The sequence below is a fragment of the Chelonoidis abingdonii genome, chromosome 8, assembly GCF_003597395.2.
Source record: "Chelonoidis abingdonii isolate Lonesome George chromosome 8, CheloAbing_2.0, whole genome shotgun sequence".
Lineage (NCBI taxonomy): Eukaryota > Metazoa > Chordata > Testudines > Testudinidae > Chelonoidis > Chelonoidis abingdonii.
The window spans coordinates 46,713,366-46,730,913 of NC_133776.1; the positions used below are offsets into that span (position 1 = coordinate 46,713,366).

The 17,548-nt window shown below is 43.4% G+C and overlaps 1 protein-coding gene across 1 annotated transcript in view; it reads left to right on the plus strand.

Annotated features, from left to right (window-relative positions):
• The window catches only part of ARHGEF4 (Rho guanine nucleotide exchange factor 4), a 329,119-nt gene that overhangs the window by 151,466 nt on the left and 160,105 nt on the right, over positions 1–17,548 (plus strand). Inside the window, exons 4-6 of the mRNA XM_032764769.2 lie at positions 209–4,645; positions 9,339–9,659; positions 14,246–14,375. Of these exons, the coding sequence (XP_032620660.2) occupies positions 209–4,645; positions 9,339–9,659; positions 14,246–14,375 (4,888 nt within the window). The remainder of the gene's footprint in view (positions 1–208; positions 4,646–9,338; positions 9,660–14,245; positions 14,376–17,548) is intronic.

Here is a 17,548-nt window from a genome sequence, read left to right on the forward strand (position 1 = left end):
GGCATCAAGTCCAACCCTATGCAAACATCTGCTATAATCCCTGAGGAAAGGGGTATATCCTGTATTGCATGTATCTTTATTGTGTTTAATTCCCAACACAATAATTCCCAATTATTTCTGTCTAGAAATATCATAGAGAGAAACATCTTTCTCTCTGATACTCAGCTGCTGAATTCGTTCTTGACTAATTTTGGTCTTTTTATTGCAGACCCCAGAGCCAACTGAAAACTACATCACTGAAGGAGAGTTTGAAGATGATCAGAGTTCTTCTGCCCCAAGCACAGTAGAGTTGGAGATACATGGGTCAAGCCAGGAAACAGATGAAGATTATTTTGAGACCCAATCGCATCAGAGTGAATCCTTGTCAGACATAAAGACTGAGCCTTATGAAACTGTGTCAGACACAGAGTCTGTTGCCAGTGACATAAGTGGAGAAACTTGCTTAAGTTCAAACTGCCTTTCCTCTGGAAAAAAAGAACCATGCCATACTTTTCCTGATACCAATGCAAAAGTACCCCCTCATCAACTTCATTGCATGAGCCAACTGGAATTGAGTCAAAAGGCGCAATTGAAGTTGTCTTCTGATTTAAAAGTAGCACCAAGTAGAAGTGAATTTTGGATACAGACTACAAAATCAAGAAGAGAAGAGGCAGGAGAAGAAGAACTAATATTAAGTAGTGATCCCTCCAATACTGGGTCTGGCACTAATGGAGGGGACACTATATCTAAGACAGAGACTAAATTGGTAGTGGATGGATTGCAAAGTGAAGCAAAGTCTGAAAACAATAAAGTGCAATCCTGTGTCAGCTCAGAACCAGCTGAAGATGCCATTGCAAGGAGTAAAAAAAGTCCAGCAGGATTAAGCATTGCTTGTCTGAAAGCAAACTCTGAAAGCTGTTTGACTTTTCTCGAGACTCAGCAATTTCCTTTGCAGCCAGATGTAGGATCAAGCCATAGTTTGCATAATATTAATTTTGAAACAAATAGAACTGACAGTAAAAGAAACTCTAAGGCATTTGAATTTCATTATGAACTAGATTCTAGATCCAACATAAAATGCAGTCGGAGGAACTCAGATAACAATGAGGAAACTACAGCTACAAAGACAAGAAACAGAACTCCAGGGGCCACCCTTAAAATGGATTCACTCTTATACCAGCCCTGCCTAAAATCCAAATTTCAGCTTCCACACATGAGGCCAGAGATCAAAGAGAGTAAAACATGGCACAGTGCACCTGAAAACATAAATGCCGGAGGCCAGAGAGACTACTTAGGTAACTGCATTCAGCTTAGAGATAAATTAAGATTGTCATGTTCCAGGATACATCTTGAAGGGTTGGGTTTTGAGTACACCTGGAAAAACATAGAAAGGGTTGGTGGGGGCTCTGAAAAAGCAATAAAAGTGGAGGGGAAATTTGGCATAAAAGGATCACTTCTTAATACCTGCCTGGACTCAAATAGCAGCCAGCTATCTCATCCAGCAGGCTCCCAGCAAGATGCTGAAGCTAATTTGCACACTGAATCAGAGACATGTGGCCTTAACACAGAAGCAGACACGTGTGCTGATGGCTTATCTTCAGCACAGCTCCAACTGAGAGATACCTCTGAGTGGGATTCAATAGAAAGGGAGACTCCTTCTGCCTTGGCTTCAGAGCCAATGAGCATAAATGCTGAAGGAGAGGTAAGAAAAGCTAAATGCAAATCTGAGAGGGATTTCAAAGTGCACAGGTTCTCTCACAGCATTAACTCTGAATCTGGCATCAGTGAGGACCAAGCAGGTTGTCTTGTAGGTGTTCCTGCCATTGCAGAAAACAAAGGTGATAACTATTTAGCAAACTATGGCCCAGCTGGTAAAACACAGCTGAACAGCTTGGAGGAGAGCAGCCCTGAATCACCAAGTACTGAGGCTTGTGTGGGAGAAAGAGGTTCAGAGGATTCTTCTGAACTGAATTTGGGTTGGAAATCCCTGGAGACTGCACTGAACTCTGGTGGCCAGGACGTTGCAGGAGAGCAGGACGTTTCAATGCTGCAAAACCTGAATTGCAAAAACAATGCCTTACAGGGTCACTCTGTACTTGTAACAATGAATGGACATTTCGCTGATGCAGGAAAAAAGGATGAGAGTGATGGTGTTGATGCCTCTTCTGTTGAAATAGCTACTAAACCACATTACATGCACCAGGGGAAAAAGTTGATGAAGCTCTCAGAGTTAAAACCTGCTCTAATTATAATATCTGTGGAGGAGTCCAAGATGCTGAATGATGACTGTCCTGCTGAAACAATAACTGGAACATTAGGAGAACTAGCCAATGAGAATTTGGGGTCTCATCCCGTTGCTAGCAAAGAACCCGATGAATCACAGAGAGATCTGAATGCATATTCCAGCTGTGAAGAGCAAACTCTGCCTGTACAGCCCATCTCTGGCAATGAAGAGGTGACCGCTGCTAGGATCACAGGGCAAGAAGAATCAGAAATTGTGCAGCAGCAAGTGGAGAGAACAGAGCCAGATTTGTCTTTAAAACTCAGCTGCAGGGGCTTCCCAGTAACCACTATAAAAAATGAATCCAGTGGAGTTAATTTACACTTTGAAGATGCTATCGTTCTCTCAAAAGAAAAGGCAGATACATGCATTGGAGCACATTTGAAATCACCTGGCATAATGAGTGGGGGAATCTCTCAGGTGGAGCCCTGCAGAACTAATGCTGGAGTGCAGTCAGAAACAGAGCTGCTAAAAAAATCACTCTTTGAAACAAGAGACAGCAAAGTGACCGAGGAAAATGAGTTCAATACAAGTCAAAGCCTGGAGCAAGATATATGTGGAACTAGCGCAACAGCACTGGAAAAGAACAGGATTAGTGGCCTGTGTCAGGGAGATGATGCTGATAGTGACACCTTTGGGAGCATCGTCTCTTGCGTACACAGGCTAGAAAAGAAAGAAACTGAAAGCTGTAATATTTCAAAGGACCAAATAGGCATTGGTGAAGATTCTCCCGGCAGAGAACTAAAGCTAGGCTCTACTGTGGAGGAGCTGGTGAGCCTTTGCAAAGACAATGAACAGAATCCAAATGTGACCGATGCCTTTAACTGTATAGTGAAAATGGAGAGCCAAGAGGCCTCTGCCCTGGGTCTAGATAATGTAAGCACTAGCAGTGCTAACAGTGAGGAGATGGATGAGAATTCGTTCCATTTCTTGGGGAGTAACAGCAGTCTCTATAAAGCTGTGCAGAAGCAGACCAAGACTGGAAAACCTTCCAAGTTTTTAGTGTTCTCAAAAATGGCATCCTTCAAGAAAACCAAGACAGCGGCTGCTGAAAACCAAGGTAGCAGCAACTTCTTTGGCAGCAAGACAAAGACAGAAGAACTTGATGCTGGGAAAGAGGATGAAGACACAGAAAGCTTGCAGTCTTTTAAAAGCAGTTCACCCAGTTCTGCCTTCCGAAGAAAGGAAAGCTACACCTCTGAATATTCTGATGATGATGACTTATTTTATGAAAGACCTGCTGGATTGTTCAGCAGAATCAGCCTGAGGAAGGCTTCTGGCTCTGGTCGGATACTGATGGACAACATAGACACAAATTCTACTTCCCCCTCATTGAATGTCAAACGCTCTGAAGCACGAGTCTTAGAATCAGTTGAAAATAATGACAGTGAAGTGCCACAGTATTTTGGGGTAAGGAAATCCCTGAGTGAGAATGAGTATAAAAGAAACAAAAACCCAGAGGGTAAAAAATTCAGGACAAGACTGGCCTTAGCGCATAAATCTTTCTCAAGTTTCTTTGAATCCAAATCCCTAGAGAAGGAAAATCCTGAACAGAGCCCCAAAGGATCACTGAAACATGAAAAGGAGAAAGCCAAGCTTCGCCAAAGCTCCTGGAAAACATTTCTGAAAAGCAGGGAGGCTGATGGACTGAAAAAGCCCACCTTAGCAAGTTTATCACCATCACAGGAGAGTCTTAAAACAACCAGGGGCCACCAGCAAGGCACCGATAATGTTACAAGAAGAACATCCACAGAGAAGCAGGAGAGCTCTAATGGACAAGCATTTTTGAGCTCATATGAGTCTAATGCCACCCTCCTGGATGCCAACCATTCTGACACCTCTGTGGAATCCATTGAGGTCTCTACACCTATAGATATGCGAAGAAAAAGAGTACTATCCTATGATCTGACTATCAAATGTCCAGAATACCCAGACTATGCTGAGCAGCAGGAAACAATGGTCAACAGTTTAGATACTTTTGAGGAATACTGGCTGAGATCTCCCTTTAGCCCCGGTGACCTGCAATCACCGTTTACTCAGCTAAGCCCCTCTTGCCCCCAGCTATCGACATATGAAGGTAAAGACATGCCCTGTCGGCCCATGAGCCCTAAACCACAAAGTCCAAGACCCAGCCCTCAATGCAAGAGTTTCCGTTATCCCGGGAGAATAAGTGCCACTTCCATGATTTCTCTTGGGAACAGCTCTGCTATCGACAGCAATTTAGAGGCACCCGAGAGGCCAAAGACACTCAAGCCCAGGGGTACTCTTTTGCTTTCTGTGCACTCATTGGACAATGAATACCTGAGAGAAGACAGTGGGATAAGCAGCCAGTCACAGATCAGCTTAAACACTGCTTCTTCAGTTAGCGATATACTCAGAGATGAGGTGAGTTGCTCTGTAAGAATTATCAGACTTAGTTTTGGTTTGCTTTGCAGTGCTGTTCTGCTGGGGGTAGGGAATCCCAAATGCCAAGAGTAGTATTCCATTAATAGAAAATTAGTTAGGTTTTAGGATAAACATATCTTTGTGTAACTACAATAGGTCAACGCTAGGGATTGTTCCTAGTGAATAGTGGGAGATGCCTCTTTGCATCTAAACTCATTTACATTCCCTTAATGTGAAGCTTTCCTGCAAATGGTGACTCTGTGAAATTGGCATCATGATTCTCTGTATCTATTGCCTCTCAATGACTTTAGATTAGAGCAGGGGTCGGCAACCTTTCAGAAGAGGTGTGCCGAGTCTTCATTTATTCACTCTGATTTAAGGTTTTGCGTGCCAGTAATACATTTTAACATTTCTAGAAGGTCTCTTTTTAATATATAACTAAACTATTGTTGTGTGTAAAGTAAATAAGGTTTTTAAAATGTTTAAGAAGCTTCATTTAAAATTAAATTAAAATGCAGAGCCCCACGGACTGGTGGGCAGGACCCGGGCAGTGTGAGTGCCACTGAAAATCAGTTCGTGTGCCATCTTCAGCACACATGCCATAGGTTGTCTACCGCTGGATTAGAATTTACTCCTCTTACAAGTAAAAAGATCAGGGTTTTCCTAACTGCCAGTGCTGAAAGCTTACCCTGGAGTTTGAAAGTCCCGCTGGGTTCTTTGTAGCTCATGCATCATACAAATTGCACAGGCCAAATACTGCCCTCTGGTACACCCATGCTAAGCCATTGTCTTCAGTCAGGTCTTCAAGGCAAAAACTGATCCTTATAATTGGCACCTAGTAAACAATTCTATTGATTCATGATGCAAAATAGAAATCGACTCACTGTTAGCTGTGCTGCTTTTGCAGACTAACAGGAGCAAAAAGAGGTGAAATCATGTTTTAGACAGTAAGCTGCTGTCACTCAGAATACCACACTGATCTTACTGTCACTGTGGCTTCTCTTTAAATACCCCATATGGACATTCTGCTGCCCCTGCAGCAAACAGAAAATAAATATGGGCTGTATCTCCATCTGATGTGTGTGGATAATTCTAATACTGGTAATGAGAGAGGTTCATAATGGCTGGAGAATGGGCCTCAAAGTGAAGAATGTATTTCCAATAGGCACAGAAGAAGGGGTTTCTACTGAAACAGTTTGGAGCCAATGCAAGTGCAATTCTTGTGTTTCCATTGGTTCCTAATTACCTGTTTGGTTTCCCTCGTTGGCAAAGCAAATAGCATACAGGAGAATGCTGTGACTAGACCCTCCCGGGCAATGCTTCGGAGCAGGGTATTCAGAAGCTGGGGTAGCTGAGCTTCATCTTACAGTTATGCTGAGGCTGAAAGGAGTTGCTACAACTCAGTGGTGTTTAAAAAAAAAGCAACGTGATTTTGTTGAACCGTATTTTCAGCCCCAGCATCACTACAGGGTTTAGATGTGAGATTTTCTGTCTTGTCCACCTGCACTGACCAATGTCTGCGCACACAGTTCTGAGTCTAAAACTTGTTGATCCGCCCCGTAACCAAGAGTTTGTTGTGTCAGTCCCATGTCAGCAAGCAGCTCCTTGCAGAGGACTCTTGTTGGCCTTTGTGTGGGTGCACACTGATGTAAAGCATTGATCTTTCTCTGCTGCTGTCCCAGTTCAAAATCAGAGTTTGAGATGTATAAAAATGAGTTGGCCTGGCCTCCTCCCAGTGGACATTTCATTTGTGTTCCAAACAACTGTAAGATTTTGCAGCTAATGCTGCCTGGAAACTGGGAAAGGAGGCTGGTCACATGTCACAATGAGGGGCACAGTATTGGAAGAGCAGTGTGTGGGAATTTGCACATCCCCAAATTACTCTATTTCTTATTCTAGCTGGTATTGTGGGACCCCTGTTTTCATGAGCATAAATTCCTTCACACAAAATGTGTAATAAATACAATATGTTTCTGATAACAGAAGGATCTGTGAGCACTCCGCAAATAAGGGTAAATCCACATCTCTCCAAAACATTTCAATAGCTGACTCAAGAAAGAGTCTCTAAGGGGCTGTTAAAACACATTGCCAACAGATGAGAGTCTTTTGGAGGCTGAACAAAAGCACTGGTAAACCATCCCAAAGATCATATAGCTAGGATGGAGAGAGGAGGCATGTAAAGCCTTGACTGTGTGAGCCTAAACTCTGAAATCCAACCATTTGAAGCAAATAAATAATTACTTAGAACTGGGGCTTAATTAAATAATTGAAAGGGAAGTATGGAAATTAAAATTGCTTCCAGCCCACGGTTTGGAACAGTTTTAGTCCTCCCTTTGGTGGCTGGTCTTCACACTGCAGAATATGAATAGGTGGAGTTATATTGTTTTAAAGAAATTAAAGTAACTGTCCTAGCTTCCAAGATACGAATTCTGACACATGAAAGTACGTAGGACCTTTGACTGCTACCAAGGTAGATTTATTTTAGGTATTGTGGTTTGATTTGGGACATTGTAAAATGAGAGTGGTTCTGAACCCTGCATTATAGCTAAGGGGGTTCAACATGCAGGGTGATTTTCACAGGGGAACTCTGAATATCCAGGACAGGTGTTGACCAAAGCAAATGTTAATGAGATATATATTGTAATAAAATAATAGAATTAAGTCTCTCCAATATGGGTTTGCCAATTAAATATATATTCAAGACTATACTTCTGGATATCTGTTGCTATATAAAAATGTCAGAAAATACAGTCAATAATAGATTAAAAGACTTCTTCCCCGTCTCCCCCCCCCCGCCCCGTATCTGATTAGTGGGTGGTATAACTGGAAGGATGGCTAGACAGATGGATAAATGTAGAATTCTTGTGTAAAAAAAAAACCAGCAACCGCCCCCAACCTCCAACTTCCCCTCAAAAATTGTTAACAATTTCAAACTTGTTTCTAAGACAGAAGAATTTATGCTGAAAGTATAGAGTGACCCAGTTCTGCACTGCTGACAGTTTGCCTTGCGGCCAGAGTATCACATTAGATGGACCTTAGAGTGACTTAATCAATCTGATTGTTTTTGACATCCTTTTACATATTTATGTAACTGTGTTCTCAGCAGGCAATAAAAGGCAGTCCCAATACATCCCTTCTTCCCCTCTGCAGCCCTTCCTTGAGGCACTGGAGTCAGGGCCTCATGTATTTCAGGCAGAAACTTCCCTCTCTGCGTACCCATCGGTGTTGGTAAGGATGTATACTGTTGCCAGGCTGTGGCATCACACACCACTTGCAAGTGAGAACTGAGCTGGCACAATGCTATTTATGTGGAGATCTAGTTTAAGAACAGATGGAAAATTACTATTTTTTAAAAAGTTTGTCATACTTGAGTTCTTCAAACAAACTGGGGGATAGTAGGGAGATCCCAGTCACTCTAGAAATCAACCCTCCCTGACATGGAGGATGTACTTCACCTCCTTTGTTCTGAGATGATTCCTGCCCTAGTATCTCTGATCTCTTACCTTACATATTATCAAACTTCCATCAATACAACATGGGTTAATGGTGAAATGCCTTGTGACGTCTTCATTTTCAAGTAGTTCCTGTGTAAAAGTGTGTGTGTGGGGGGGGGGGGCGTGCACAGCAGCACATGGAAAAGGAAAGGGAGTGAAACCAAAACTTACGCAATCCCCCCCTCCACCCCTCAGCTTTCTAATTCCTCAGCTAAATGTCAGGCAAGTAACATTGATAACATGAAGTGCCACATCAGAAGCACTGGGCTCATGTGTCAGACCAACAGGCATCCAGGGGGTTCTTATACCTTTCATAGCTAAGTACCTTAGCTGTGGGGAAAGCACAGACAGGCAAGCCAGGGTATGATTGCGTTTCCAGAGACACCTTTATAAACAATATTGCACGCACAGAGTGACCTAAATCCTACTAGTAGCACTATTGTAATAAACCACAGGACTAGATTGTGACTAACCCTGTACGAGTGCACAAGGATGAGTATACATGATGATTCCTTCCCTGGTGGCTGAGCGCAGGGAGCAGAGGCCGTGCACTCGGCTAGTGGGGGTTGAGGGAGGTATCGCTCAGGGCAGAAGGGAACTTGCATTGCACTCTATCAAAGGATAGCAAAGCTGCCGCTCCAGCATGCTGAAAGCCCTGGAGCAGTCCTGGTTAAGCGAGTCAAGGTTCCTCTACTGTCTCCTTCCCCTGCGTGTGGGCTATCATTTGTTGATCCAATCTGGCCTATAGTGTGTGAGGCAGCTACTATACGGTATTTTAAAAGGGGAAAACTTTGGCAGGCTCAGAACGTCTCTGATCATTTTCCACATTAACTCTCTTTTCCAAAGCCAGCAAATGACCCATTAGGTGATTTTTGTTTTAATGCCACAGTGTTTTTCCTTCCTTCCAGCTTATGGAACCCAATTTCAGCTTTAAGCTTTTGCTGGGCCTTTAAATAAATGAGAGAAATCAAATCTGTGCAACACCCTGGTAGTTACCTCTGTACGATGCAATGGCTGCTGCACTGGTCAGGTTCTCAGGTTTGTGTGCAGAGCTGGGGTGGGTAGGCTGGGATTTCAGTCTTCCAGAGCTAAAGTAAAGGTTCAGCTCTCCAAGTGGTTCTGGGCCCTGGCGCTGAGCTTTGCTGTTCAGTCATGATAAAAAAACCACCCTGAGTTTTCACCTGCTGCTTATAACACAGGATCCCCAACAGCAAAGTCAAATGCCACCTGAAAAGAGGCCCAATGAGAAATGGGTTCTGCATCGCAAAAAGAGGTCCCCTCAGATCACGCTGTCCCTGCGGCCATCCTCCAGCATTGAGAGCAAAGTCTGGATGCTCCCCTTCCTCGTCCCAGATGGAAAAGCCAAGAAGATGTCACAGAGGAAGAGATTCAAACCCCTGTACAAGCGCTTCAGCTGTGATGACATGTGGCTGGAGAGGTATCGGAAAAGGAATCTAGAGAAGGAGATGCAGTCGGAGAGAGAGATTCAACTGAGGAACCTCCCAGAGGACCAGTTAAAAGTAAGAAATTGAACACCATCCTTCCTCTCTTCTCTGGCACTGTACTCCTCCTCCTTCTCTCCGGCTGCTTCTTTCTGCTGTCATCTTCTTCTCTCTTTAGGCTGCATCTCACAGCAGCTCTTTCTGCTTCCCTTTGGGCCTCTGGTCTGTGGCGACCAAGCATGTAAAATGAAACTCTCACCAGCCCAGTGACTGTCTTGAAAACAGGAGGCTTCTGTTGTTGCTAAAAGCGTGCAGCTTCTGCTCTGTCTCAAGGTGTGTGATGGGGAGCAATAGCATCATCTCTCTCTTGGCGGGCAGGAAGGTGGAAGGAGAGGGGAACAAATCAGTCTTCTAACGTCAATAAAAATACACTAATGCAATCTGTTACTGTGCAGTGTTATTCCCTGGGGGCTGCTACGTCTCTTCAAAGAGACACACCCACCCCCTCACCCCCGGTTCCTTAACTTCTAAGTCAAATGCTGCACTCTTTATTCAGGCAAAACTCCCGTTGACTCCCAGAGGGAAGGAGTGCAAGAAGCACTTGACAGAAACTCTCCGTGGGAGCCTGTATATTGATACTATTGGTTTGATTATTGCCCATTGGTAGTATCTTTAGGAAATGTGTTATTGCTGCTTGTGACAAAGGCCGTCTGCCACTTTGACTCATGCAGACAGCACTGCTTGACTCCTGGAGGCAAGACCAAGGTTTCCATGAACTTTAGTGAGAGCCGTGTGTGTATCCAAGAGCAGAATTTAGCCTATATGTTGAGAGAGCTAAAGCAGGCTCAGAAAGGAGGCATCTGTATACAGCTTTCCGCAAATAAAATGGAAACACTTTAGACCTAGCTTTGGAAGCAAGATGTAGGTTTTCAAATAAACAAGCTCCTGTCAGGGATTGTGTGTTGGTGAGTTTGCTGCATTTATTATTTCCCTTTCTCTGTGTAGACTCTTAGTCTGTCACAGTTGGTCTTTGTTTTGCTCAGGTCCAGTAAGTTGCTGATCTGCCATGAAGGGAACGGGTCTACATAAATCCCCAGAGTCCAAACATGGAGCTGGACTCAGCTGTCACTTACAATGAAATATCACCCATAACAAGCTGTGTATCTGCTAATCTCGTGTTTTAAAGTGGTAACATTTAACTGGTCCCAGCTAGCCTTTGGAGTTAACACTGCCTGAAGTGGAATGAGAGAAATTCACACCATTGTTGGTAAATCGGTTTCATTTTGCCTGGCCACCAACTTGCATTCATTTACATGGTGCAAGGTCTCTCAATGCAGCCTGGAGTGTTATAGATCTATTTTAATGCAATCATATATTCAGAAGACTAGAGCAAAATCAGTGTCCGATCCACAGTCCTGTGTAGTTCACTGATTCTTTAGGGGCAATCCAAATCTGTGACCCCCCCATCTGGTTTTCAGACTTCTTTTGGAGGAGCTGTTTTACAGCAGCTAGTCATTCTCTCTTCCCCTCTCTGCTTCAACACATCATTAAACCCTGACAGTTTAACTTGACTGTGGTCAACCGTGCATCTGGTAGAACACAGCTTCTGGGTAATTCAGCAGAACCCAAGTCCCTTGCTGCTGGACTTCTGAGGAATCCAGAAATGGGACAGCAGAGGATGGTTATGCCAAACAATTCCATTTTATATTCTGCACTGGAAATAACAAACAGTGGAAAAAGCAAATCCAATCTCTCACCTTGATAAGTAGACTCCTGTCAGTGTCCCTCTCAGAGCCTCATGCCAAACACATGCATTTTACACGTGTGAAACAACAGAAACTTAGAGTATGTCTACACTGTGGGATAATGCACACTATTGGGGTGTGATTTCCAGAGCACATTGTGTTGCAAATTAATTACTCTGTGTAGACCCTGCTGGTGCACCTTAACATTTGAAACAGTATTACATCAAAGCGCGCTAGGGCGCCTTCAGTGCACACCAGCAGGTTCTACACAGACCAACTAATGCATAACACATTAGTGCTTTTAGAAATCACACTCTTATAGAGCACATTACCCACTGTGCAGACAAACCCTTAGGCTTGTAAGCAACAATTGAAAACAGCAGAATGAAGAAGACTATTATAGTTTTATCAACACCAATAACATGCAGAACATTTTAAGGCTGTAATCTCCCATTACATTGCTAACCAGCTAAACTCTACATAGAACACAAGGAAACCTATCTTACTGTAACGAATAAAATATAGCACTCATGTTACAGGCAATGTATGTACACATACAGGCCCAAATTATCTTCTCAGTTACACCATTTGCAATCCCACTAACTTCAGTAGTCAGTTAAATGGGGAGAGCCTTTGGCCCAGACTGTTGTTAAAGTGTGCAAAAACGTACATTGTAGAAGAGGGCGTGTCTCCTTTAACACACAGAAGTATTCTTCTATTGAGATCTGTGATTACAGGCAGATCACGTGCATTGTGGTTGTATCAGGTTCACTCTGGGAGGATAAACAAGTGGATTGGGAGCAGAGCTTGGACCAGGTAAGGTGCCTCTCTTGTTCATCTTAAGAATCACAGCAATGGGGATGTGGTAAAAGGCATTTTCCAAATATAGAATTCCTTAGGGGGGCATTTAACTTCTTGCTGGCATAGGAAGAGCCCAGCTGAAGCAAAAGCTTGCATTTTTCTAAGGAGCAGCCAGTATTTGGCCCATAGCTTCTGCTATAACAGTTATGAAATTGTAGTGTGTGCACAGCACAATAATGCCTTCTACCCTGTTTACAACTAAATATCATAGACATCATGCTTGGTATTTGCATTTCTGTGCTTTGCCTATTTTGTCATCATTTGAAGAGGGTGTGCCCCCGGTGGGGCTTCATTGTTATTGTCTAAACAAACAGACGCTCCTTAGCTTAATTTGCACAGGATTTACTCTGTTACACTGGAGATGGTGATTGGTGGGAAAACATTGGCTCTGTTCTCTGTATTCCAATAGAGTAAACCCCATGGACTTGAACGGAATAGTATCGCTTTCAGCTACCCGAGCAGTGTGGTTGCTTTGCTTTTTTTCTTGAGGAAGAACATAGTCATTCTGCTAAGAACCTGTTTTCTTAAAGAAGCCATTGGCAGGAAGCCAGGTCTGCATGAAACCCCTGGTTACTTACAGTATTGTAGGTGAACAAGGAAGCAAAGATTATGCTTGTGGTGACAGACCAGTGTACTAACAGGAAAGGAGAAGGATCCTAGTTAGAATACTGGACTTCAGTATTCCAGACCTTTGTTTCGGTGATGGATGAGAATACTGTTGCTGCAAAAAGCTCAGAAGTAGTAAAGGAAAAGGACAGTAATGGCAGTGGGCTGGGGGCTTGCCATACCCGTGAGACCAACCCTTTCTGGACTGCTACTGTCACATTAATTTCATTTACACTTTCAGTCACTAATATTCTACTCGGTGAGCAGCAGTGAGAAATACGAGATGGAGAAATAATAAAAATGAAATAGAAAAAAATATGCAATGAAAGCAAACTTAGCTTGTGCTCCAGTAACTTCAGTGTTTGGTGTCTTTGATCACACTGTATATTGTGCTAAGATCTTGGATGATCTATAATGTAATAGGGTTTCATCAATTTGTAGCATGGTATATGTCATCTGTGTTCCCTGATGAACTAGTAGAGGGATACTCAGTTTGCAGCATTCCTTTGGCTCCTTAGTGGACCGAGTATTCTGGCTCCAGAAGATCATTTCCATGTCCTATTGATCCAAAGGGCTGCTTGTTCAATCTCATGAGATCTACCTGTGCTATCTCAGACTGAGTTCAGCATACTGTCACTGCAGATCATGATGGCCGGGTCCTCCAGGTCTGTTTCCTCCCCACCTATTGAATTGCTGAGCTTTAGTGTGAATTCTACTGGGAAGAAAGGACTCATTCTAAGACTAATACAGCTCAATCTACCACATTCTGTTTCCATTACCAAGTTCAAGTTGACAGCTGGTAGTTCCTATTTCAAGGCAGTGGGGATAGATGGGGCAGATCATGTCTTGCTGTGGAAAAAGTTACAAAAAAAAAGGTTTTCTTGAAATAGCAATAAACAAAGCAAATGAAGGTAAAAACTGCCTTTTCTCTTGGTGAATGTCCCTCTTCCATCTTTATCCATGGAGAAAGCTGCTTTCACTGGCAAAACTGGCTCTGATTAATTTTTATTAGGATAGTCCTTATATTGCTCATGTTTCAGAAAAAATCTCTTGTCTTTTCTCTTCTTCTTCCTTCACAAGGTGTTTAACAGAAGGGAAATAATGTCGTGTTTCTAGGGCAAAATAGATGCAAGTTAAGAACAAGAGGGTACCTATTAAAATGTTGTCTGTGCAAGACGTCATCATGGCTCAGTTAACCTTTTCTTCTGTCCCTGTCACCTTGCAGCTCTGTCCTCTCCATCACTGTTTGAATCTCCATTTTAAAGAAAAGGCTCTTTTTGATGGGACAGACCCATCTCCCTAACTATAAATCACCTGATCCTACAAATCCTTATCTTACTCACACTAGCAATCACTACAGCTGGAAAGAAATGTTTCAGGATGAAGCACATAATTCGTACTTCTGGGTACCTAAGCTTAATGTCGCCTTTGTTTTCCTTTTCTTTCTTGCAGGCTAGAATGAGTCTGTCCATCACTTCTCCAGTTGCCTTTGAGATTCTTCCCCTGAAGTTGCATCCATTTTCCCAGAGCACCCCAACAGGCTTGGATTGCGTGGGCTGGAAACGGCGTATCTCATTTCCTAGTATGTATGCTGCATTCTTACTTTGACAACTGTTGTGCAAGAATTAATTTCTGTTTCATTGAATACAGAAATTGTATAGTATTGGCAATATCATCCAATTCTGTTATAATATTAGTGAATGTGCCCTTACAGTTCACATATCCTCAGCTAAAGCTGTGCAGTTAAGGCTCTTTCTGCAGGTGGCTACTACTACCAGAATATTACAGATGGAGCAAGAGTAACTCACTATATCTCTCTAGGTCCTGTCAGTGGACTTGAAAGTTTGAACGCTTCCTCAGTATTTACAGCCCTTGTAGCAATAACAGTGCAACCGAATGTCATCTTTCATGGTATAAGCTAATCACTGTGAGGGGCGGGAAGGATTTTTTTCTCCATCTAAACATTGCAACGTTGATTAGATGCACCTTGCAAGATTTGCATCAGGTGTTGGATATGGCTGAAGGCAGGATACTTGAATGAATGGTCTGATGAAGTGTAATAAATCTTTCTTCATTAATGCATTCTCTGTGCTCACTCAACTAACTAAGGACACGTCTCAGTAACTGTCCCAGTGCATCCTGGAATGAGTATTATGTCTGTGAGTGAAGAGGAGGTTTAGGGGAAAGGGAATGCTCCTAATACTTGACACAAACACAGAAGTTCTCTCTTGCGGGTAGTTCAATGGCCCTGGTTTTTGTAGTATCTGAGCACCTGATAATCGTTGTTAACTTTATCCTCACAACAACCCTGTGAAATAGGAATTCTCCATCCATCTCCATTGTATAGATGGAGAACTGAGGCACTAAGACCAAGGGACCTGCCCAAGGTTGACATGGGAAAACTGGGGCAGGACAGGTAATTGAACCCAGGTTAAACCTGGATGCCAGGCTAGTGCCCTAACTACATGACCGTCCTTCCTCTCAATGTAGCGGCTTATACTTCGCCACACCAGCACATTATATACTTCCAGAGCTTCGGGCCCTGCATACTGATGGCTGCAGTGTACCCGTGACAGCTTGCACTGGGAGACTGAGAAAACCTGAAGAAAACATCTCGGACCCAGGTGCTCCTGTAGGCTTAGTCAGGCAGAGATAACCAAAAAGATATGGAAATGGAGAGGAAAGGTCCAGCCATGGGGGTTGCCTTAGGATTCTGATACTTGGGCTGTGCTGTCCCAGAGCATCAGCATGGTTTGTCAGCCCTGCCATCTCTGCATGGCTGCAAACCCCTCCCATGTGACATTGACTCCAGAAGAGTAAACCTTGCAGAGTTGTTAACTTATTGAGTCCTGCCTGTGGGATTTCTGTGGGAGGGAAGCATCGGGACTTGTTTGAGTTAGTTCTTCCACAGCGTGGATCAAAAGAATGCACTTTGTCCCCAATTCGTTGTCAGCATCCCTCACTCCAAGTCACATTGTAAGTGCAAAGTGTGAACCTGCAACTGATAAAAATATATCAGTAGTAATAATGTACAGCAAGACTTGGTGGTGAAAGGTGATGTTCTACTGTCCCATGGGAACTTCACTTAGCTCAAGATGATCTCACCTAAATTGAAGGTTTAATTAGGTTCTGACAAACACAACAGACTGTCTGCCTCATGCTAGCTGGAGATCTTTGGGGTAGGTACAGTAAAATTCTCTAAGTTGCTAAGTAGGCACTAAAACAACTAAATGAGCCTTGAGGACTAAATGTCTCCCGTATTTAAGAGATCATGTTAAAGAAGGATATGTGCTGTATTTTTATGTGGAATATGCATGAGATCAGATGTCTACTTAATTTCCAGTTACTTGAATTTTTTTAAAATTGAAATGCAAGCCTCACACTTTATTAAACAGGTTCTTGTGTTCTCCAGATAACCATATCTGCAGAAAGATAAGCTGATAACTCTAGCAGTTTCAGAGTGGGATGCAGAAAGAACATTATGTAGAAGATTTTCAAAGGCACAGTTGGCAGCTAGGCACCTAACTCGTTTTTACAGTCAGTGGGAATTGGGCACAGAAATGCCATTTGTGCTTTGAAAATCTCCCATGATTTCAGCAATATAGTCACCCTGATAAACGAACACTGGGTATACAGATTTTAATCCTCATCAGGATGACCGACATCTGCACTAATCATCTGCTTAAGCAGAGTATTATGAACAGCTGGTTTAAAAATTGTTTACTTTATGGTGGTTAATAAAATTCAAACACAGAGGCTACGGAGTAGCCTTGGAGACCAGAAAACAAACTATTTCTTATCGCAATGTCACCCCCTCCCTCCTTTGCTCTGCCAACAATGATGGCGTTTATTGCTGGCCTGTGTGCTATTCCCACAAACACATTTGTGATTCCCCTTTCCCCTCACTGCCCCCCCCCAGCTTGCCAAATTTTTCAGTGGAATTTACATGGCAGGATTTTAAAGCACATATAACACGACCCTTAAAGCGGTAAGGTACTTACTTTAGCATTAGGGTGAGGGGAGGCTTGCTGAAAATTACCTTTGTTACACATGGAATAAGCAAATAAAGGACCCTCTGGAGACCTGAACTTGTGAGATGTTATAGACGGGCTATTCTCCCTCGCTTAAAGGAAAAGCAATTTCAATCAGTCGCTACATACGCCCCCCCCATGGGTTTTGCTTTGTCATTTTAATCTGCACTGCGCTATGATGTAGGCTCTGGATTGGCGCGGGTGGGGTCAGGACTATCAGTGCTTCCTAACATTGTGTGATATTGACTAGGAGACTTTGGTCTTCATTCAAGATGCCCTCCCCACTCTGGGAGGGAGGGGCGACCATTAAAAAGAAGAGAGAGAGAGTGTAACCCTGAATCCCAACCAAAACTGACGCTCCAGGCCTTTCCCTGAAAGTTCAGCTGCAAGGCTTGGGTGCATCAGGGAAGAGACCTTCCAGTCTGGGTGTCCCAGATGCTTGGGATTTTCTGGGAGCGCTTGATAAAATATCCCACCTGGCCAGAGGAAAATGACTAGCACGGAATGAGGGACGGACAGGTGTTTTAGCTAAACTCCCCGGGGCTGATCAGCACACCCGGGGGGGACATCCGGTATGACACGCAGCGGGCTGCCGAAGCAGCGAGGTTTGGGATTTAGAATTATTACGAATCATAATTGTCACCGTTTGGTGGCTGCGAACAATCAACCTGTGCCTGCCCTCCTCTTTCGAGTTCGCTGGTTGCAAAGCATGTTTCGAGGGGAG